Here is a 23770-nt window from a genome sequence, read left to right on the forward strand (position 1 = left end):
ACAGCAAGTTCCCTTGCCGGTCTAGGAATGGTAGAACGATGGGTTCGATGACGGTTTGGATGTACCGTGCACTATTCAGTGTCCCCTCGACGATCACCAGTGGTGTACGGCCAGTGTAGGAGATCGCTCCCCACACCATGATGCCGGGTGTTGGCCCTGTGTGCCTCGGTCGTATGCAGTCCTGATTGTGGCGCTCACCTGCACGGCGCCAAACACGCATACGACCATCATTGGCACCATGGCAGAATCGACTCTCATCGCTGAAGACGACACGTCTCCATTCGTCCCTCCATTCACGCCTGTCGCGACACCACTGGAGGCAGGCTGCACGATGTTGGGGCGTGAGCGGAAGACGGCCTAACGGTGTGCGGGACCGTAGCCCAGCTTCATGGAGACGGTTGCGAATGGTCCTCGCCGATACCCCAGGAGCAACAGTGTCCCTAATTTGCTGGGAAGTGGCGGTGCGGTCCCCTACGGCACTGCGTAGGATCCTACGGTCTTGGCGTGCATCCGTGCGTCGCTGCGGTCCGGTCCCAGGTCGACGGGCACGTGCACCTTCCGCCGACCACTGGCGACAATATCGATGTACTGTGGAGACCTCACGCCCCACGTGTTGAGCAATTCGGCGGTACGTCCACCCGGCCTCCCGCATGCCCACTATACGCCCTCGCTCAAAGTCCGTCAACTGCACATACGGTTCACGTCCACGCTGTCGCGGCATGCTACCAGTGTTAAAGACTGCGATGGAGCTCCGTATGCCACGGCAAACTAGCTGACACTGACGGCGGCGGTGCACAAATGCTGCGCAGCTAGCGCCATTCGACGGCCAACACCGCGGTTCCTGGTGTGTCCGCTGTGCTGTGCGTGTGATCATTGCTTGTACAGCCCTCTCGCAGTGTCCGGAGCAAGTATGGTGGGTCTGACACACCGGTGTCAATGTGTTTTTTTTTCCATTTCCAGGAGTGTATATCATAAACTGAATGGTTAGTGAGTGGTGCTATACTCTTAGCAAATATTCACTTACTAAATGTCTGCCACTGTTTCTTCTACCAGGGCCACTGGCACCAAACTTTGTAATGTTTACAATTTTTTTAAAAATATTGCACTCCTTGTCACGCAGTGTTCATAATGAAACCTCTCGTGTGTCACTACCCTTCTTAAGATCTGGTTGAGGCTGTAAAGTAGAAATTGGTAATCAGTTCAAATATATCAGAATGTGAGCATACATGTGAATTCCTCAGTTTACAAAAAGCAGTGCACTGATTGCTGTGCTAGCACAGTCTCCACTGGGTTGCAACTTCACACCTTTATACACTTATTACAAATTTGCCCTGTCCTATATGTGACAAAGCTTATGCACTTATGGTTGTTTCTGGAGCATTCAGTTGGTGCACAGACTGTGTCGTACATACTCCTGACAAGCAGTGGATAATTATAAGCCACTGGTACATTACGTAAGTCTTGTGATACCCACTTCACTTTGTTCATCTGTAAGATCCAAAAGGCGGCAATGTGTTGTCTATCCAGTATAAATAGCTATTACATTATGATAGTGCAACAGCATACTGGAATATATTTTACTATAAGTGATTGCTGAAGCTTTTTATTGTGAATAACACCCATAGAAAATAGAAAAATTAACTGCTCGTGTTCATTGGTTTATCATATTTCCAGATGTCAAACAAAAATTAACAAAGTTGCAGGTACCTCTACAGTTTAATACTCATGAATTTTCTCATTATTTGCAGACATTTACATTGACACAACTGGCCACGCATTCACATATCCTCTTTTTCGTTATGTCGGGGGCTGCCGTGTTGGGTGCTACACGCACTACCCCGTCATTACGTCTGACATGCTGCGACGCGTCAGCACCCGGACAGTCGCGTACAACAACCGGCGCATCGTTGCCCGGAGCCCTTTCCTCACAGCCGGCAAGCTTCTCTACTACAAGCTGTTTGCATGGGTAACACTTCCAAATGTGAACATTTTAAGTAGTGATAACAATGTTTCCTTGTGGATTTATTCATTTTACAGCAACTTTGCCTGCCTACAAATAGGAGGGTGATTCAAATGAAAACTTTAAAAGATCCATAAAATTTCAAAAAGTTGCGTGAAGGAGTTGGTAGGCAGTAGTGCTCCTTGAGGTCCAGAAAGTGACTAACAAATGGCAGAGTGATGCTACAATGCAGGAGGAGGCAGCAGCACCTCAAACAAGACGGCTGCTCCCCTGCCATCGTGCAAAGTTTTTGAGCAGTGATCTGTGATTTGTCTTTTGTGTGGTGAAACTGTCAAACTAGTTGAAATTCATCACAAGAGCACAGTACAATGATTTGTGTTTGTGATTGGAGCAAATGTGTGTATGGTGTAGGAAGTTCAAAAGCAGTGTAATTTCTCTGGGGAATGCGCCAAGACCAGGGCAGGCTCACCGCTAGTGGCGGGCGAGAACATTACATTAGTGGAGGAGCAGGCAAAGGAAAACAGCACGTAACTGTGAATGAAATAGCCACAAGTTTGAAGATCAGTATTAGTTCAGTACAGAATATTGTTCACAATGTACTGCTCTTCAGTAAGGTGTCTGCAAGGTGGGTGCCCAGTCAGTTGACTACCAAAATGAAAGACTATCACTTTGATGCCTGTGAAGTTCCCACGTCGAAGGTGATGCATTTCTGCGAATAACTGTTACATGTGATGAGACTTAGGTCTACTGTCACCAACAAGAAACGAAAAAGTCAACCAAGGAATGGTGCCATAGCTTTTCGTCAAAATCAAAAAAATTCCGCACTTGGCCGTCTTGTGGTAAAGTCGTGTTCATTCTCTTCAGGGATGCAATGGAGTAACGTTGGAGCATTACATAGCTAGAGGAGTACAGTAACCAGTAATTCTTACTCAAACACACTGAAAAATCAGCTTTGCTCTGCAATCAGGAGTAAACAATGAGGACTTCTGACTCCAGGAGTATTGCTACAACATGACAAATTCATATTCTTGAGGAGAAAAAACCTTGTTTCACAAAGCGCCTAGCATCCTGAGCACGTTGGTCTATCAATTACTCAAATGATTTTGATGTGCATCCCTGTTGGTTTTTGAACACACTCTGTAAGTTGATTTCTGAATGACTCATAAGCCTAAGGAGACTTGTAATGGTTCGCGCGGCTCCCCCGTCGGAGGTTCGAATCCTCCCTCGGGCATGGGTGTATGTGTTGTCCTTAGCGTAAGTTAGTGTAAGGTAGATTAAGTAGTGTCTAAGCCTAGAGACCGATTACATCAGCAGTTTGGTCCCATGGAAAAAAAAAAAATCATAAGTTGATTTTTGAATGCGTGCATAGTATACGTGATGTCTCTATAAGGGGAATCCTCGTCACATCTAGAAATAAACTTTCCTGCAGGCTGAAGGGGACCGGGCTATACAAACTGAGCGGAGTAAAGTCGAACGAGTGAACGCCAATCGCTGTCCGATTATGTTGTTTGGGTTTGCTGATGCTCAGCGTTGTTATAATTACTAGGGAAACCCATAGATTCAGACTACCAGAGTGGAAATAAACAACTAACAAGAATAACAGATAAGAAAGATTACGTATTGTCTTCTCGGTGTATCCAGGAGAATGAAATGTTTCAGAAAATTTTTGGCCAGGTCGCTACACTAGTAAGGGCCAGTTGTACAATCCTCATCTAGCAGCCTCTTACATTCTATTCTGGAAGTAGCAGGGAAAATGGTTTATACAAACATAACAATGCCTAAACGGAGAATAATCAGGGATAACTAAAGCTGTGATTCTGGCAGGGTTAGTGAAGTTAACCGGCGAATCACTTTTGACAAAGGCAGGAATAGTTCCAGAATTAGTTGTGACAAGATTGATTGTTAGAATGACGAAGGCAAAGAAACGGGGACATCACACAAATTAGGGAAGAATATGAGGATTCCAAATTTATATAAAAATCTCGTACTACTACTTCTTGATCTCATGCTCGAGAAACTGGAGTGTATGAATGAAATGTGAAACTATTTTCTAACATAAAGCTTTTTCCTTGTAGTAGGCCTAATAGGCATTTTATGTTGGTCTTCATGAATTATATTCTGTCGTGTTATAAAAATGACCATTTGTGCCAAAACAGTCTCGTTTATTTGGTGTGTGCTACAATCTCTGCAGTGTTAGAAACGCCTATTTTGTTTTATCTCGCAGACAGCGACAAAATAGACATAATCAGATTGAGAAACCACACCAGTATTGGGTACTATTTGTATTAACAGAGCCCGCCGGAGTGGCCGAGCAGTTCTAGGCGCTACAGTCTGGAACCGCGCGACCGCTACAGTCGCAGGTTCGAATCCTGCCTCGGGCATGGATGTGCGTGCTGTCCTTAGGTTAGTTAGGTTTAAGTCGTTCTAAGTTCTAGGGGACCGATGACCTCAGAAGTCCCATAGTGCTCAGAGCCATTTTTTTAGAACAGTGAAGTTATTTTTGTCTGTTTGCTAAAGAAATATGGTTTTTATTAATCTTTTACGCTGAGGCAGTTAATGTGTTTGAAACAAGGTGTTTAGTTCCACACTATTGGCTAATTTCAAGTGCACGTTTTCATCTTCTAGCATGTATGGCATTGTTGTTGTTGTTGTGGTCTTCAGTCTTGAGACTGGTTTGATGCAGCTCTCCATGCTGTATGGCATTATGCCACAGTAAAAAATCAAAAATGAGTTAATACAGTACTGGTACTCCAAAAAAAATTTACATCCCGAAACCCACACTGAAAAGCTTAATATCAGGTCGAGGCCTACTCATTGGGAATCTGGACATACGAATGTGCTCTTTAAGTATGCACTTTAAATGTGCCATTTTAGTATGGTTCACGAAATTCCGATGCTCTTGGAGTATCCTCTGATGTCTTTTTTTCTTTTAATGTTTTACACGTACGGACATACGGGCTTCCTGCGTCATAGCAGCTGCCAAAGTGCGGTGGCGTGTTATCTGGTGCTCTCTGATGACTACTGAAACGAACCTATTTCTAACAGGTCGCGGGAAAATATTGTGAATGGTGGTTTGAAAAGCGTTACTTTCAAAGTAAATTTCCTTTTACGCTAGTTGAACTATGTGCGAGAATGTACGATGAATTTCTTAAACCACAGAGCGTTTGATGACCAGCCATTTAGAAGCATTTCGAGCCCAGAAGATCAGACATTCATGTCGTTATTATGAGCAAATTGATGTAGTGCTACGGGAAGCTCTCTCTCCTCTGTGGTAGCGAATTTATTTTTGGAAAACTTTGAGGACAAATCACTGGACTCGGCTAAAAATTTTACTGGCACATTTGTATGATAGATCTTAAAGCATAACACGCGCAAAAAATATCAACATTATATGTGAAAGCGTAGCTTCTCTTGCAGCTTATTAACCTTAGAGACCAATATTATATGTGAAACCTTTGCTTGTCTTGTAGCAACGCTGTGTATATTAATTTAAAACATTAACTTTTCCTGTTTGTGTATCCGCGCTACTTAACAGTGATGTTTCTATTAGCTGACTACATCACGTGTCCTGTGGTCTGAATATCCGCTGTCATCGCCTGGCGGGATCACGTGACAAGAGCTAGGACTGGCTTACAAAAGCGCATCGGAATCTCGATCACAATGTTTCAGAAAGTAACATGCGGTGTTTAGTGGAATTCGAATTTATACTTTCGTAATACGAAAATATGCAGTGTACATGTTGCTGCACATCAAAAATCTTTCCAAAAGGAGTTTTCTTCCATAAGTTTCGTTTTCTAAAGTACCGGGAAATTCTATGCCCGTGTATAAAAACATAACCGTTCAAAGGATTGAAAAGTTTTACAATTCCGAGGGATAATATACTGTCACTTAATTACATGGAAAAAGTGTGTTTTCATCCGGGAGAAAGTGTGTTTTTAACCGGGAAAAATCTGGGAATTTTCTTTTCTTGTTCCCGTATACACCCTGTGTATGCACACAGGTCATGTAATTTGTGTAAATAATGGGCTGATGATTTATACACACCGTGATGGTGCCCGATAGTGAACCAAATGGGTTCCATAGCATTTGCATCAGGTGAATTTTATCACAAAGACATCAAGATGAATTCATGGTAATGCTCTTCAAACCACTGTAACACGGTTCAGGCTCCTAGACAGATATAGTTATACTGCTAAAAGAAGACATTGCCATCAGGAAAAACATGAAGCATGAAGGGATGCAGGTGGTTCACAGTTGTCAGTTTGTCTTTGATTACTACCACTGTTCTCATGCCAGCTCAGAAGAACGGCTCCCGTTGCATAATACTGCTCCCACCAACTTGTGTCCATGCTGCACTACATGTTTTGAGCCCCATTCACCTCAGTGACAGCGTTTGTGGAGATTACCATCGACCTAGTGTAGCAAAAATGTGATTCAGCCAAAGAGCCGACACGCTTCCGTTGATCAATGGACAAAGCCCGATGGTTCTTTTTGTGTGTGTGTGTGTGTGTGTGTGTGTGTGTGTGTGTGTGTCTAAAACACATTTTCTCAGTTATGAAACTGAGAAACATTTTTATTTTTACCAGTGCAGTGCCAAAGCTCATAATACAGTGAATTTCATGTGTGGTGCAAGTGCATGCCACGGTTCTCATTGGCTTGCTCTGGCTAGTTCTCTCAGCAGCTGCCACGTGATGACTCAGTGCATCTTTCATGAGAAGATCATTAACCAAGATGCAATGCGACAGAATTATGCTTATGTTTATTTAGAGTATGCGCACAAAATAATCTCCTTCTGTGTCAAGAGACACTTTGTGAAAACGTTGACAGTTGTCGAACTTAAGCTGCAGAAATTCTCAAAATCACAACTTGGGCTGCCAAAGTTCTTGAAATTGGATGCTGAACATTTGTTTTCTAGCTATTCAGGGGTATGACGGTTGTTTGTATATGTCTTTTATTTTAACATTCCTCAAAAAAAAAAAAAAAAAAAATGCATAGATCAACCACCCTGTTAACAGACACCCAACAATACTACCGTACATTGGCGGTGTCTGCTCTTGCACTGACCTGTGTGACATAGCCTTAGGTCTTGGTGCTACTTGCTATTTCTTTGAAAAAAGGTTGTTTGCATAGCTATTAGAAGTTACAGTTTCCTGGGGAAAAATTTGTCCCGTAATTCGTATTCCACGCACCCATATTCATACTGTGCAGAGGATCCTGGTGTAATTCAGAAGGATTTTCAGACCTCCGAGATTGACTGTTTTGCGAGTTCTTGAACCGCAGAGAAATGCGGTCATACTTCATCAAAAAAAGAACAACATTCCAGGATCGGCCTCCTCATCAAGGTTAGACTTCAGTAGCCAATAGCAATAGTGATGCTGAGCAATGTTATTTGAATTCCTGCTGTTGCTACTTTGTAAGGTTTAAGTTTGAATATGTGAGCAGGTTTGTGAGCAGATGCTGCTAACCCATCAGAAGTGCTAAAATTTTTCTGAGAGTTCTTCTCATGGACTCTAGACCTTTGTTTCTGTAATGGGGATCCAGTCTTTCAAAATTTCGATACTAATCTATGTACTGTCAAATCACAGGGAGTGTGTGTACCAGGATATTTTTGTTTGAAGGGCAAGCTGACAGTTCACACATGACTATGGTCTTGCAAAGTTCAGCATAAAAACACTTGCTGGTCTTTTGTGTATATGATAGTGTATGGAATCTACACTCCTGGAAATGGAAAAAAGAACACATTGACACCGGTGTGTCAGACCCACCATACTTGCTCCGGACACTGCGAGAGGGCTGTACAAGCAATGATCACACGCACGGCACAGCGGACACACCAGGAACCGCGGTGTTGGCCGTCGAATGGCGCTAGCTGCGCAGCATTTGTGCACCGCCGCCGTCAGTGTCAGCTAGTTTGCCATGGAATACGGAGCTACATCGCATTCTTTAACACTGGTAGCATGCCGCGACAGCGTGTACGTGAACCGTATGTGCAGTTGACGGACTTTGAGCGAGGGCGTATAGTGGGCATGCGGGAGGCCGGGTGGACGTACCGCCGAATTGCTCAACACGTGGGGCGTGAGGTCTCCACAGTACATCGATGTTGTCGCCAGTGGTCGGCGGAAGGCGCACGTGCCCGTCGACCTGGGATCGGACCGCAGCGACGCACGGATGCACGCCAAGACCGTAGGATCCTACGCAGTGCCGTAGGGGACCGCACCGCCACTTCCCAGCAAATTAGGGACACTGTTGCTCCTGGGGTATCGGCGAGGACCATTCGCAACCGTCTCCATGAAGCTGGGCTACGGTCCCGCACACCGTTAGGCCGTCTTCCGCTCACGCCCCAACATCGTGCAGCCCGCCTCCAGTGGTGTCGCGACAGGCGTGAATGGAGGGACGAATGGAGACGTGTCGTCTTCAGCGATAAGAGTCGCTTCTGCCTTGGTGCCAATGATGGTCGTATGCGTGTTTGGCACCGTGCAGGTGAGCGCCACAATCAGGACTGCATACGACCGAGGCACACAGGGCCAACACCCGGCATCATGGTGTGGGGAGCGATCTCCTACACTGGCCGTACACCACTGGTGATCGTCGAGGGGACACTGAATAGTGCACGGTACATCCAAACCGTCATCGAACCCATCGTTCTACCATTCCTAGACCGGCAAGGGAACTTGCTGTTCCAACAGGACAATCCACGTCCGCATGTATCCCGTGTCACCCAACGTGCTCTAGAAGGTGTAAGTCAACTACCCTGGCCAGCAAGATCTCCGGATCTGTCCCCCATTGAGCATGTTTGAGACTGGATGAAGCGTCGTCTCACGCGGTCTGCACGTCCAGCACGAACGCTGGTCCAACTGAGGCGCCAGGTGGAAATGGCATGGCAAGCCGTTCCACAGGACTACATCCAGCATCTCTACGATCGTCTCCATGGGAGAATAGCAGCCTGCATTGCTGCGAAAGGTGGATATACACTGTACTAGTGCCGGCATTGTGCATGCTCTGTTGCCTGTGTCTATGTGCCTGTGGTTCTGTCAGTGTGATCATGTGATGTATCTGACCCCAGGAATGTGTCAATAAAGTTTCCCCTTCCTGGGACAATGAATTCACGGTGTTCTTATTTCAATTTCCAGGAGTGTATATACACCCATGGGTGCCGACTCTCCAGAATTTCTGTGAGTGCATGTCAATGACGGAAAATGGTATATTTTCAGCGGAATCTCAGTATTTTTTTTTAAAATGATTACCTTTTATTTGTAATTTTTTGTGAATACTGTCTGCGCCATAAAGGACTGTGCTGTGATAAAGTTAAATATTCTGGCATTATAAGGATAAGTTGACACCACCCTAGCTCAGTTAGTAACAGATTTGTTAGATCAAGAACAACCAAATGATAGGAAAGTATTTCATCGTGTGCTTCTGCTCAGTAATTTTCCATTGTGTGCATAACCTGAATTTTTATGTGTGCTGTTGTGTCCTATTTGTCACATTGATACGAAAGTAACAACCTCCAAAGATGCTAATATAATATTGTCACTATAACAGAAAAATATACAAGGAAGAGGTACTACAATAATTAGAAAGATGTAATAACTGATTGTTTGCTTTTATGCAAATATTTGGGACTCTAATATTGGTGTGGATTGAGACTAGAGCAATGTTGCTATTTTTAATGTTGTGATGTTTTATTGTGTTTCCAATAATGTCATAAAAGAATTACTGTGTAATTGCTTTTAAATACTAATCTTTTGGTCAAAGCTTTTTCTAATTTCTTAATACTTGTTTCAACTGGAACTGACGTCAACAGGTGTACGGTGCAGCTGGACGCTCAGCAGAAATAGTGATGGTAAATTCAAGTTGGACAGAAGAACACATCAACGAACTCTGGCAGTGTCCTTTGCGAACACACAGAGTTTACCCACCATGTGATGTGGAGGATCTAAAGAATATTCCAATTGACAATGACAGAGATGCAGGAATTCCTAGTTCATTAGATGGTAATACCACAGTTGCAAATATACTTTTATACTAGAAGAGACATTTAAAATTTCTCAATAACAAAAGTAACATGATGATTGGTGTATGAGGCTTTCTGTTATTAGAAGCGCTAGACAGCAAATTTTATGAACTACATTCTGGCATCCTACAAGTTTTCTGAAATATTTTTCTCTTTCGTGATGATGGCACTGCCACTCCCTCGTTGACTGAATTTCTATCAGGCTTTGTGTCAGCTCCAGGAGCAGAGTGAAGCAATTTTGGTTATGGCAGCTACTTTTTAACCTTCTCCAACCTATCATTCTCTCCTTCTGGAGGAAGGAACCATTAGTTCAAAAGGGTATGATACTGTTTGTACTTCTGTGTGTGTGTGTGTGTGTGTGTGTGTGTGTGTGTGTGTGTGTGTGTGTGTGTGTTGGCAATACTAAAATTTTATCTCATGAGGATAAGTACTGACCAGTAATTCTGTCTCATAATTTCACAGTTTTCTAACACATCCTACAGTTCTGATTGCAGTCTTCATTTATCCCAACTCCACCCTTTCTGTGACCGTACTTCGTGCCCCCTCTCTTCCACTGTCACATCTAAAATTTGCTTCTCACTACTTCGCAACTGTTTTGCTAGTTTAGTTCATAAATCTGTGGACTCTCATCCATTCTCTTTTCTCATAGGTCTTCCTCTCCTCTCCTCTCCTCTCCTCTCCTCTCCTCTCCTCTCCTCTCCTCTCCTCTCCTCTCCTCTCCTCTCCTCTCCTCTCACTATCCGAATTTTCCCAATATGTTTTCATATCTTATGACTACTCAATGTGTAACACATTATAATTACCCAATATTTTTGTTAAAAGTTGTACACGAAATGGTACTACTTGTATGTTTTTACATGATTGACAGTATATTTAAAGTCACAGCATTACAAACATTACTTTTGCTATACGAACCATCAATTACTATATGTATCACAGCATTGTAGTTGGTATTCCTTATGTGGTTGCTGCAAATGATTTATCTTCATAAAGGGTGACAGTTATTGAACTATATGAGAAAAATGTAAATTAGTTACAAACTACATCATGCACACACTGTATTCAACATGTAAACATCACTACAGATATTTGGATTTAGGGTGTGATATGTTCGATATGCCTGCCATCATTGCTGATGATGTGGTGCATAGTGGAGCACATGACTGCTTTTGCAGGTAGCCCTGCCTTTCATGGGATAAGTGATGCCTCTATTTCCTCCACCAGCTCTCCAGTTTCTTCCGTTCCTTTAGCACATGGTGCCCTGCTCTGATGACAACCATGGAGGTAGTGGTCGAAAGCTTGGGAGTTTTATCCTGAATTGACGCGGCATTACACCGAGAGACTTTTATTCAAGAAATACGTCGTTAAAGACTTCGTAGCCATTCCAAATGCCTAGCGCCTGATGGATTCCAAACCTAAAACCTCCTTCCTGGTCACCATGGCCAGTTATATCCTCATGCACAATTACTTCACCTCCGAAGGCATCACCTGCAAACAAATCTATGGTAATGCAAAGAGCACCTGTGTGGCACCATCCTATGCCAACCTGTCCGTGGGCCATCTAGAGAAATACTTCGTGACCACCCAGTCCATCCAGAATCCCAAACTCCTTAACTGTTTCAAATTCATTGCTGACATCTTCATGGTCTGGATGGAGGGTGAAGATGCTCTATCCACATTCCTCCAGAACCTCAACAGCTTCCCCTCCATTCGCTTCACCTTGTCATCCTCAACACAACAAGCCACCTTCCTCGATGTTGACCTCAATCTCAAAGGTGGCTGCGTCCGTATCTCCATCCATAGCAGTTCTATCGACTACCAGCAATACCTCTACATTAATAACTGCCATTCATTCCACAGAAGTCCCTTTCATACAGCCTAGCCTCCCATCCCCGTCAACTGTCCCTCCCTAAACATGCTAGGGGTCACGCTAAGGCTTTGACCGACTGAAACTACCATGCCATCGTAGTACAGAAACAGATCTCCCCTGCCTTATCTCTCCAGCCACCTACTCTGTCCCACATTCCCACTGTCCGGTCACAAAGGTGCACTATCATCTTGATTCAGTTGCTCCAGTCCTGGTTGATGCTGAATCAAATTTTCCACCAGGGTTATTACTACCTTTTGCCATGCCCTGAAATGTCAAATATCCTACTTATTATCCTTGGCCAGCCCCTTCCACAGTAGTATTGTGCTACCCACCAAATCTACACAGCCTTTTCAATCCATACTCCACTCCTGCTCCCGACCCCTTGCCTCATGGCTCATACCCCTGCAACAGACCTAGACATTTTACCAGCACCATCTACTGCAGTCCAGTCACAGCCATCACCTGTCCAATCAAAGGCAGGGCTAACTGTGAAAGCACCATGTGATCTGAAAGCTGAGCTGTAACCACTGTATGTGTTCTGCATGGACATGACAACCAAGAAGCTGTCTGTCCGCATGAATGGCATCAACAAAATGTGGCTAAGAAACAGCTGGACCGACCAGATGCTGAGCACACTGCCCAACACAACGTTCTTCACTTCAGTGACTGCTTCACAGTCTGCGCCATCTGGGGCCTTCCAACCAACACCAGTTTCTGAAATGTACGGATGGGAACTCTCCCTTCAATATATCCTATGTTCTTATAACCCCCATAATCTCAACCTTCATTAGTCATTGCCCTATCCCCATCCCTGTTCCCATTCAAGGACTACATAGCCTTCTGTACCACCAACGTACCCACAGTCTTTTTTTGCAACTTTTGGCTGAAAGCTTACTTCTTTAGCAGTGTTGTTTGTGTGTTAGCACTAACAGTTCTACACAAGCGCCACTGCTCTTATTCATAATCGAGGGCCGTTGGCCACCATTTTGTCCATAGTTAGTGGTAATGCCTGAAGTTTTGTATTCTCAGCACACTCTTGACACTAGGGATCACAGAATACTCAGTTCCCTAACGATTTCTGAAATGAAATGTCCTGTGTATCAAGCTCCAACTGCCATTCAGAGTTCAAAGTCTGTTAATTCCCAGCGTGTGGCCATAATCACTTTGGAAGCCTTTCCACATGAATCATCGGAGTACAAATGACAGCTCTGTCACTGCACTTCCCTTTTATACCTTGGGTACGCCATACTATTGCCATCTGTATTGCATATTGTTATCCCATGACTTCTTTGTCACCTCAGTCTAATTAATGTTAGTACATTTGATTTCTACGTGTCTCATAATAACGGTACGTAGCTCCATGGAATAATACCATTACAAAAATTTGTATTTTTTTTCTCACAGTCATGGCTGGTAGTCCGGATATGTCAAAATTTTGCAGAATATTAGAGATGATATGAGACAAGCAAATGCACACATTAAAAACAAGCTGTTCATTTAATAAATTTCCAGTGCAGGTTGAAATGTTGGTCGTGTCAGCAGTATCCTTCACAAGCATAGTTTTGTCATCTGCCGTTTATAGTGACTAAATTCAGATCATTACAGTAATGGAAATGCCATGAAAATGGCATAGTGCGTAAACACACTTCAAAGCATATAAGAGAATTCAGTCATGGTTGCAATAAAGATGGATGTATTAGTTCTTCATTTATGATGTGTTTTGCCTGTATTGAAAGGCATCTTTAGACAATCTATGAAAATTACAAAACCCAGAACAAATCGAAAATTAAAAAACCCAGAACAAATATAGTGGTCGTATACAAAAATTCTGTGGGTTGGGGAGGGGGTGGGGGGCAGCTGTAACGAGAGAGGGAACACACTCCCATAGTATGAAGCATAAAATTTAACACTTACCGAACTACGGGCGAATAATCATCTTGTGAAATGATCTCAAACACATAAAATTACATCCAGCAGAGTATGGGCCAAGTGCATATATAACAGAAAAATACAGAACATTGCTGATAGCCGCAGTCTGCACCTAAAATAAGAACAACATTATGGCTTATACAAGAGTATTACCAATAACCATAAAAGAGAAACAGGCAAAAGCCTACCTTGTGAAGGTTTGCAGTAATGTGGTAACCCACCATAAGCCAATAATGGTAATGAAAGAGAAGTCTCATATGGGAACATCAAATGTGACTTTTTTAAAATAGAGGTTCTGTCAACAGCATAAAAATAATCTACAGGAGGAAAACAATACTGTTAAAATATATAAACTGTATCTTTATACAACAGGAGGAAGCAAACTGTCTGCATGTCAAGAGAGCTAAGACACACGTTATTTGATTTACCATTTGGAGACAACAACCCTTAAACACACAATAGGATGTGCTTACACCTATCATATATGCACAACCTTATGTGGTAGCAATGGTCTGACTAGACAAAAACTAAGGCCTAAGGCATCATAGTACTGGGAAGCTCGCCAGGTGGTAAAACTACGGTTTCTAACTATGGAGGGCTATGTAAATAATTGGGAAGAATGCTCAGTTTCTGAACTAATATAAATTCATAAACTAATTTGTAGATGTGAATCAAAGCATTGAAAAATGCTTGATTTTTTAACGATAACAGTTCATTTAAAAGCCTCAGCGATTTGATGTGAATATGTTTCGAAATTTTGAATTTTTCGAGCAAATTTAATTTTCGCTTATTTTCTATGTGCAGGATTATAAGATTTTCCAAACTAAGAGACTGATAGTCTGAAGCTTTTATATGTTCAGTGAAGGGAAATAGTTTTTAATTTGCTCTTTTTTCATTGGTAAATGATCTCTCCTTCTGTCTGATTCAGATGGACGTTCTGAGCACCTAATTTTATAAAGCCCTGATTTAAAAAATAATGATTAATGGGGTGCTAATTATAGGGGAGAGCATACTGAATCGAGCTATTTCAAGAAAAACAATTTGAATATTAGTCTGTTTAAATAACTTTGCTAACTTTCAAGAAAATGGGCCTAAACACAGAATTGCACCTTATGTAACCTCACATACATCACAAGTTGGGGGGAGGAGGAGCGGCCCGGGTTTGCAAGGCACTTTTGCATTCGAAATTAAGCCAGTGCACCAATGGTGGGATGTATCCATTTGTCTGAGCTACATAACAAAAATTGTTCCATTCTTTCCTAATAGTGTTCTCAGAAAGGGGAAGCTCACAAATTCTTACAACAGCAGCTTGAAAATAACTAAGCTTGTAGCGCCTCAGATGATTGCAGGTTGAATGTGTAGCGGACACACTGGTGCAAGGTTTCCTAAAGATATTGAAGGAAATTCTATTGTCCATGAGTTGCAAATAAAGATCTAAATAGTTTAAGATCCCCTCAGAGTTCATGACTTAATGCATAAAAGTTAGTTTTGGATGTAGACAGTTAAACACTGCATTGAGGTGGTTTATGTTGCCTTCATTACTCTTGAAGATAATGAAAATATGTTGATATCTTTTATATAGGGTGATCTACTTGTGAAAAGGGGACTCCCATTTGAAAAACTCAGATTCTATGCGATTCACAAAGATGTCAGCCAGGAACATGGAAAGGCAATTCCACACCGCCAAACCATTACCTTGTTTGTAAATAGTGTTGTTCAGTGAAAAGTAATTGTGGGAGGTGAGCACCTCTAAGAGAGAAATAATCTTTGTGCGTTACATAGCTTAGAGAAATGGATGCAGCCCATCGTTAGTGCTCTGGTTACATTCTAAACACAAAAATACCTTGCAAACCTGGGCCACCCCTACCCCCCCCCCCTTTTCTTATAATTTAGCAAAGTTATTTAAGGGGGGTAGGACATCAAACGGGAATACTTGGAGCAGGAGAGACACCACAGGAATTTTTAATTTCCGCTTTCTATACTTTTAAAAATAAATTCATAAAACTTTGTCAGAATGACCAAAAAGGATTCAGGATTTACACTTATAGTGGTGGAAGTTCAAAAATATAATAAAATAATCTATTTTTTACATTTGTATTTCAGCTTTTGTTCACTTACCATTGGCTGCATTTGTTGCTATAGGCACACTTTTCTTCATATGTAAGGGAGATTCTTCGATGGATTTTGCACAGCATACAAACCATACTTACAGGTGTGTGAAACTCTAGAATTTTCCAAATCTATTAAAAACTGTTGTAAAAATTGAGATAATTAACTATAAAATTTGAGTTTTTTTCTAAACATGAAGTTTAAAATGTAACAGCACATTCATTTTTTCATAAATTAAATAATTTCTACAGTTTCATACACCTGTAAGTATGTTTTGTATGCTGTGCAAAATTCATCGAATAATCTCTCTTACTTACGAAGAAATGTGTACCTATAGCAACAAACGCAGCCAATAGAAGTGAAAAAACGATGAAATTTCACATGTAAAAAAAAATTATTTTGTTATTTTCTTAAACTTCCACTGCTATGATTGTGAATCCGGAATCCTTCTTGTTCATGCTGACAAAGTTTTATGAATTTATTCGTAAAAGTATAGACAGTGGAAATTAAAATGTCCTGTGGTGTCTCTCCTGCTCCAAGACGGCCCGTTTAACGTCCTACTCCCCTTAAACAAACTAATGTCCAAATTGTTTCTCCCTGGGGTAGCTCATTTCAGTATGCTCTTTCCCATAATGAGCAATCCATTAACTTTCTTGTTTTTTAAATTGTAGGTTTATAAAATTAGGTGCTCGGTATGTCCAGCTAAATATATGGAACAGATGGTGAGGTCATTTACCATTAGATTCAGCAAACACTTGCTAAAGAAAAGTGGGCAAATTAAAAACTATTCCCTTCGCTGGACATCCAAAAGCTTCAGGCTATCAGTCCCCTAGTTTGGAAAATCTTGTAATCCTGCACGTAGAAAATACAGGGTGAAAAGTAAATTTGCTTGAGGAATTCAAAATTTCGAAGTATATTTGCTTCAAATCACTGAGGCTTTTAAATGAACAATTCTCGTCAAAAACAATCAGGAGTTCTTTGATGCGCATCTTCAAGTAAGTTTATTAATTTACATTAGTTCAGAAACTGAGTGGAGTCAGACCAGTGCTAGCACTTAAGATCATACATATATGACAGATGTAAACAGACCCTATTTTGTGTTTAAGGGGTATCATCTCCATATGGTAAATCAAATAATGTGTGTCTTAGCTCTTTCGACATGCAGACAGTTTGCGTCCTCCTGTTTCCTTCAAGCTACCTGCCACGCTCCCGACGGGTATGAACCCTCCGCTGCCTTGGCTTTGTCCAGTGGCCTGTGTTCATCTTGGGCTTCATTCACTTCCCAACCGTGATGTTCATATCCTAGTCACGTAGGTGTGACGGGAAATGGGGCTGTTGACACTCGTGCCAAAGCTGCAGTTCTACTACCTTGGCCTGCTGGGTCTTCCATTCCTTCGGATGATCTCCGTGTTGCTGTCTTTCAGCAGTTGGTGTCACTTTGGCATCGACACTGCTCCTATTTTTGCAGGAACAAGCTCCAGGGAATTAAACCTCTCCCTGTGGCTTGGCCAGCCTCCTCTTGGCGCTCTCGCCAAGAGACCATTTTAGCTAGGTTGTGTATTTGGCACTGCCATTTTAGCCATGGTGATCCCCCACCACTTTGTGCTCATTGTCCTCAGCCATTTACTGGTCTGGTCCAGGGCTCATTTTTATCTGTTTACTCCAGTGTATGTTTGCCGTTTGAATTATCAGCTATTTTAGTGAATGGCACACTGGCTGTTGATTGTGATTTACTTTTATCCATTGTAGCAATATGGCATAGGACATTTAATCTTTGGTTCAGGAACACCACTGTCTCAGTAGCATATTTTATGGACCTTTCTCCAAGGGGAAGTCCTTGGTTTTAGCTCTTTCCTTCCGGGGGTTGGATCTAATGTATAGTCGCTTTTCACTTCTTTTGCTTCTTGCCATTCTGAGGTTATGGTATGGGTGCTTATGACCTCAGTTGTTTTTGTGCCCTTAAAGACACTTACGGCCCTCTTGTATGAAGAGATACTTTATACTTGTCATTTCCAGCTTTTTGGAAGACTCCTACTATTCTCCTTCATAGATATCAACTTTTATTTCCAATTATGCTTTGATGCAGTTTATGTTTGATCCATATCCAGCCCTTGCTTTCACATGCACACATTGTATACAGTGCATCGATGTGTTGTGTTGGCTTGGTACGTGAGGATTTCTTCGTTATAATTTTCTTTATTTTTTTTCTTTTATTTGTTAATAGGAAGTGGTGATACAGTCTCAATTAGTGGTGCAGACAAGAAGGTTGTGAAGATTGTTTCTGTCGCGCAGTACCGCCCTGAGAAAGATCACCCATTGCAGCTACGGTCTATGTATCAGCTTAGGCAATATGTGCCAGAAGATGTGTGGGACTCGGTGAGTTGCATTAATTGTTTGTTGTGAAGAGTATCTGTTCAGCCAGTGCATGTCATAAGTCATAGTTCTACTGACTGCAAATAATTCTACTTTCATACATGTGTTATGTTTTTTATTATTGTTATGCAGAGGGATTAATTTTGTGCACAATTGTATTTTTTATACTACAAAAAATAAACTTACTGTGACATGAGAAAGAAGTATTAATTTACACTTTGTCACAATAATTAAAGGGAAAGTTGTCATTTTAAGAATGACATAAGAAATTACTGACAAGTCAAAGGTAGAAAAAAATGTGGTATGTGACTTGATATAAATTAAGTGGTATGGAACTGAGAAATTTGATGGTTAGGTCAGAAGTGGCAGTGTGCACAGGTAGAGATAAGAGAAGGGTTGATGTAAAAATAACAATAGCAGACAAGCAGATAGAGAGAAGGCTCCGATGTGGATGAGAGGGGAAGCCCAAAACAGAGGACAGAACAGCACTGACAGTTCGAAAAGTGTATTGAATAAAGTAAATAGAAAAGCGAATGAATAAGAAAAATAAGAGGAGTCCGGACATCCATCATAATTATTTGACCCAGACCACATTTAAAGTAATTCCTTCATCATGTTCTGAGGAGCCTGTCAAGGAGTAATTAATGTTGCAAATGATTCAATTTGTCCATATCCAAAGTATTGATTTTTGCTGATTGCTGTACTGTTGCAGGAGATGCAGCAGTGTATGTATGTATAGCAAATCTAAGGTATCACCCTTATGCCATTTGTACTGATTATTTCTTGGAAAAGCTCTCACAAGAAATCAGTGATAATGGTTTTCATATTAGCATCAGCTAAGAAATATTGTATCCAGCACAGTAAACTGTCGAGTAATTGCATAGGAACCCATGCACTAGTGAATAGACACAGAATTCACTCAAGAAGAGGATGGGGTTTTTCCCCAACCCCAGTTCATTGCTGGATCTGAGGTTCATGTAAAATCATACCTAGAGCAATCTGCACACTGAGCATAATGTTCAAAAATACTTGTCATGCAAGGAATGGGCTATATCAATCCTTGAGCGACAGTCAGCAATACTAATAGTATTTCACAAGGTTTCAGCATTCCAGTCAGGTGATGTTGAAATATTGCAGCTGACAATCAGGCAGCCATCTTCACACTGGAGATTGCTGGTGCACATTAAGTTTACACAGAATGACATGCTGGTGCACTTGTATGTACATCTACATGATTGCTTAGCAAGTCACAATTATGTGCCTGGCAGAGGGTTCATCTAGTCACCTTCAAGCTATCTCTTTGCCATTCCACTGTCGAACAGCATATGGGAAAAACGAATACTTAAATCTTTGCTTACGAGCTCCGGTTACTCTTACTTCATTGTGATGATCATAAGTGGCTGGACGCCAACAAAATATTTCGTATTCAGGGGAGAAAGTTGGCGATAGAAATTACATGGTGAAATCCTGCCGCAATGAAAATGTCCTGTTTTAAAGATTGCCACCTCAGTTCACATATCATAGAAATTACATTGTGAAATCCTGCCGCAATGAAAACGCCTTGTTTTAATGATTGCCACCTCAGTTCGCATATCATATCTATGGCATTCTCCCACCTTCTGTCACAATAATGCAAAGCGAGCAGCCCTGCTTTCAACTTTTTTTATGTCTGTCATCAGTCCTACCTGATGCAGATCCCTCACTGTGGAACAGTACTCCAGAAGGCGACATAACAAATGTATTGTTGGCAGTCTCTTTTGCAGACTTGTTGAATCTTCTAAGTGTTCTGCCAATAAATCGCTGTCTTTGGTTTGTGTCCCCACAACATTATCTATCTGAGTGTTACAATTTGAGTTATTTGTAATTGTAATCCTAAGTACTTTGATGAATTCACAGCCTTTAGATTTGCACAATTTATTGCATAACGGAAATTTAGCAAATACGTTTCATTATTTGGAGAGAGGCAGCAGACTGTCGAGTTATTATCATTGTACCAGACTGATGGCTGCTTGTGGAATATGTGAAGCAAGCAGTACGAGAACAGCTATAAAACAAGATGCTTTGGAGAAAACTGCTGCTACATTTGGTAGATTACTGAGAAAGACTGTGTAGAAAACAAAATAAGGTCTTTGTCGTAGCTTGCTTCAAAATGTGAAATAAATACTCAAGGTTCTGGAATGAATCTCCTGTTGACAAAAACTAAGATAACAGCATGTTTGGTTGTAATTGCTTTCCTGATCTTTTTATCAACAACTACAAGCTACTATCCAAACTGTCCATCAAATAATATCATAGTTTCAAAACCAATTACGAAATACTTTGATAAATGCAACCTTATTCTGTAAAGCTATGAAACAGTCAGAGAGGGTTGTGGCTTTCAGGTCACAAGTCACGATAAGTAAATAAAATAGGATTGAGCGACGATGACGTCTTTCATTGTGTTTGCATGAAACTTCGAGTATTAATAATGCAGCAGCACATATTAGAGTTTTCTGTCTGGCAGACAATACAAAAACAGTGCAACAGACAGCATTGCAGACGATGCGAATACACTGAGAAATATTTACTTCCAGTGTGGACAGAAACAGAGACAAGAAACAAAGTCAGAAACAGGTGCGATACACTGCAGGAAATCATGTTTCCAACAAAAACACGTTTCCAGTAGCAGTGTGGGTGCAGTTTCTTACTACTCTTTGCATTTGTGACATGACTAGTGAGCTTTCGACTATCTGCTTTTGCAAGCACGGTGAACGACCCTGTGTGAACTGTGTGCATTTTGATTATTCATTTGCTTTGTAGTGTGTGACATATAAGTGCAGTATGCTGTTTCAAAGTAGTGGTGCATTGAAAGTATATTACAAATACGTCACACTTATCATTAAATGTCAGTTAATAAAGCATTAGGATGTAAGGCTTCAAGAGATTTTATGATAACAAATGCATAGTATAAAATTCAGATGAGTAACATGTAGCATGATGAATAACGTCATGGTTAACTGAGATAGATGTAATAAGTTTGCAACTTGCCACATGCCAATATATTTTTTTAATTTATTTATTTTTTATTTTATTTATTTTTTTCAACTTAGTGTTGTTATCACATTTATTGTGATCATAATACAATATATTCTGCAATATTCAATGATATTAAACATTTTTGTCTGGTTAGAGAACGAAGGATGAAATAAATATATGCCTGTTAATTTCCGAATGTGCCCTAAGAGGGCAGCTTACTTTTGTGCGAGTGAAACGAGCAGCAATAAAATTCATATTGTTTCTTGTCACAATTACTTCTCTGTTCATCTTCAAACATGTGAAGATTTCAGTGTGTATGATTAAGCTGGAACCTAAAGGACAGCTTAAATTGCTGCAAGTGAAACGATGAGCAATAATCATATAGCGATAGACAAATCGATAGCCTCGTTGCTGGTCATTTTCAGGGCGCCACTACATTATGATTGCGTCGGTTCCTGCAAAAAGTTGTGTGAAACGTACTCTCCCCATCATCATTGCCCGGTGAAGCTAAACGTTGCGAGTTGTGTTGGCAACACTGATTGATTGCATCAGCATTTCCTCTCTCACGTCTCCCCTTTCTGCACTAGCCTAAAATATTCCCTTATCTCTGCCATTGCCCACAGTGAGAGTCATCTCTCTTTTGTGTCACTTATAACTCATTTAGTCACATCAAATGTCAATAGGAAGAAACTGGGACGAAGTCGAGTGAGACATCAAGTAAGGACATAGAAGCAAGTAAATCTTACTAGGAATAAACTTAAAAGCAGAGAATTTTTAACATAGATCTTATGGGTTTTTCACAGGTGCAATGAATTTGTGGTGTAGAATTGCCAAAAACGTAAAATCACAGAACGTAAAATCAAAGTTCCACTGTAGTTGTTTCACAAGAACAATATTTTCTAAATCAGTGGTTACTGTTCATCAGTAAATAATTTTCTTCAAGGTAATAAACAGTGTTTGAACACAGTATATGTTCTGAAATCCTACTGGAATAATAATTCAGAAGATTACTCCTGTTCCCTTACTTGAGTATTGGTGAGACATGTGCAACTTTACAGTCTTTAGGTACGGATCTTTTGACTAATGAGTGGTTGTGTATGATTCCTAAGTATGGAGGTATTGTATCAGCATACTTCCAAAGAAACCTAACTGGTATGTAATCTTGACCAGAGTTATTGCTTTTATTAAGTGATTTAAGCTGCTTTGCTATACCAAGGACATCTACTTCTAAGTTATCCTTGCTGACAGTTGTTTTGATTAAAATTCTGGAATATTTACTTTGTCGTCTTTGGTGAAAGAATTTCTGAAAACCACGTTCAGTAACTCTGCTTTAGTGGCACTGACGTCAGTAATATTACCATTATCATCATTCTGTGAAGGTATCAGTTGTGTCTTGGTGCAAGTGTACCTTTTGGATGACCAGAATCTCTTTGGGTTTTCCACCAGATTCTGAGACAGTTTCAGTGTGCAAACTACACTCCTGGAAATGGAAAAAAGAACACATTGACACCGGTGTGTCAGACCCACCATACTTGCTCCGGACACTGCGGGAGGGCTGTACAAGCAATGATCACACGCACGGCACAGCGGACACACCAGGAACCGCGGTGTTGGCCGTCGAATGGCGCTAGCTGCGCAGCATTTGTGCACCGCCGCCGTCAGTGTCAGCCAGTTTGCCATGGCATACGGAGCTCCATCGCAGTCTTTAACACTGGTAGCATGCCGCGACAGCGTGGACGTGAACCGTATGTGCAGCTGACGGACGTTGAGCGAGGGCGTATAGTGGGCATGCGGGAGGCCGGGTGGACATACCGCCGAATTGCTCAACAAGTGGGGCGTGAGGTCTCCACAGTACATCGATGTTGTCGCCAGTGGTCGGCGGAAGGTGCACGTGCCCGTCGACCTGGGACCGGACCGCAGCGACGCACGGATGCACGCCAAGACCGTAGGATCCTACGCAGTGCCGTAGGGGACCGCATCGCCACTTCCCAGCAAATTAGGGACACTGTTGCTCCTGGGGTATCGGCGAGGACCATTCGCAACCGTCTCCATGAAGCTGGGCTACGGTCCCGCACACCGTTAGGCCGTCTTCCGCTCACGCCCCAACATCGTGCAGCCTGCCTCCAGTGGTGTCGCGACAGGCGTGAATGGAGGGACGAATGGAGACGTGTCGTCTTCAGCGATGAGAGTCGCTTCTGCCTTGGTGCCAATGATGGTCGTATGCGTGTTTGGCGCCGTGCAGGTGAGCGCCACAATCAGGACTGCATACGACCGAGGCACACAGGGCCAACACCCGGCATCATGGTGTGGGGAGCGATCTCCTACACTGGCCGTACACCACTGGTGATCGTCGAGGGGACACTGAATAGTGCACGGTACATCCAAACCGTCATCGAACCCATCGTTCTACCATTCCTAGACCGGCAAGGGAACTTGCTGTTGCAACAGGACAATGCACGTCCGCATGTATCCCGTGCCACCAAACGTGCTCTAGAAGGTG

The 23770-nt window shown here is 42.0% G+C and overlaps 1 protein-coding gene across 1 annotated transcript in view; it reads left to right on the top strand.

The window, feature by feature from the left end:
• LOC126418814 (GDP-Man:Man(3)GlcNAc(2)-PP-Dol alpha-1,2-mannosyltransferase) overlaps positions 1 to 23770 on the top strand; it is a 73237-nt gene that overhangs the window by 26925 nt on the left and 22542 nt on the right. Inside the window, exons 5-7 of the mRNA XM_050085756.1 lie at positions 1749 to 1966; positions 9765 to 9954; positions 18107 to 18258. Of these exons, the coding sequence (XP_049941713.1) occupies positions 1749 to 1966; positions 9765 to 9954; positions 18107 to 18258 (560 nt within the window). The remainder of the gene's footprint in view (positions 1 to 1748; positions 1967 to 9764; positions 9955 to 18106; positions 18259 to 23770) is intronic.

This window comes from Schistocerca serialis, chromosome 9, assembly GCF_023864345.2.
Source record: "Schistocerca serialis cubense isolate TAMUIC-IGC-003099 chromosome 9, iqSchSeri2.2, whole genome shotgun sequence".
NCBI classification, from domain to species: domain Eukaryota; kingdom Metazoa; phylum Arthropoda; class Insecta; order Orthoptera; family Acrididae; genus Schistocerca; species Schistocerca serialis.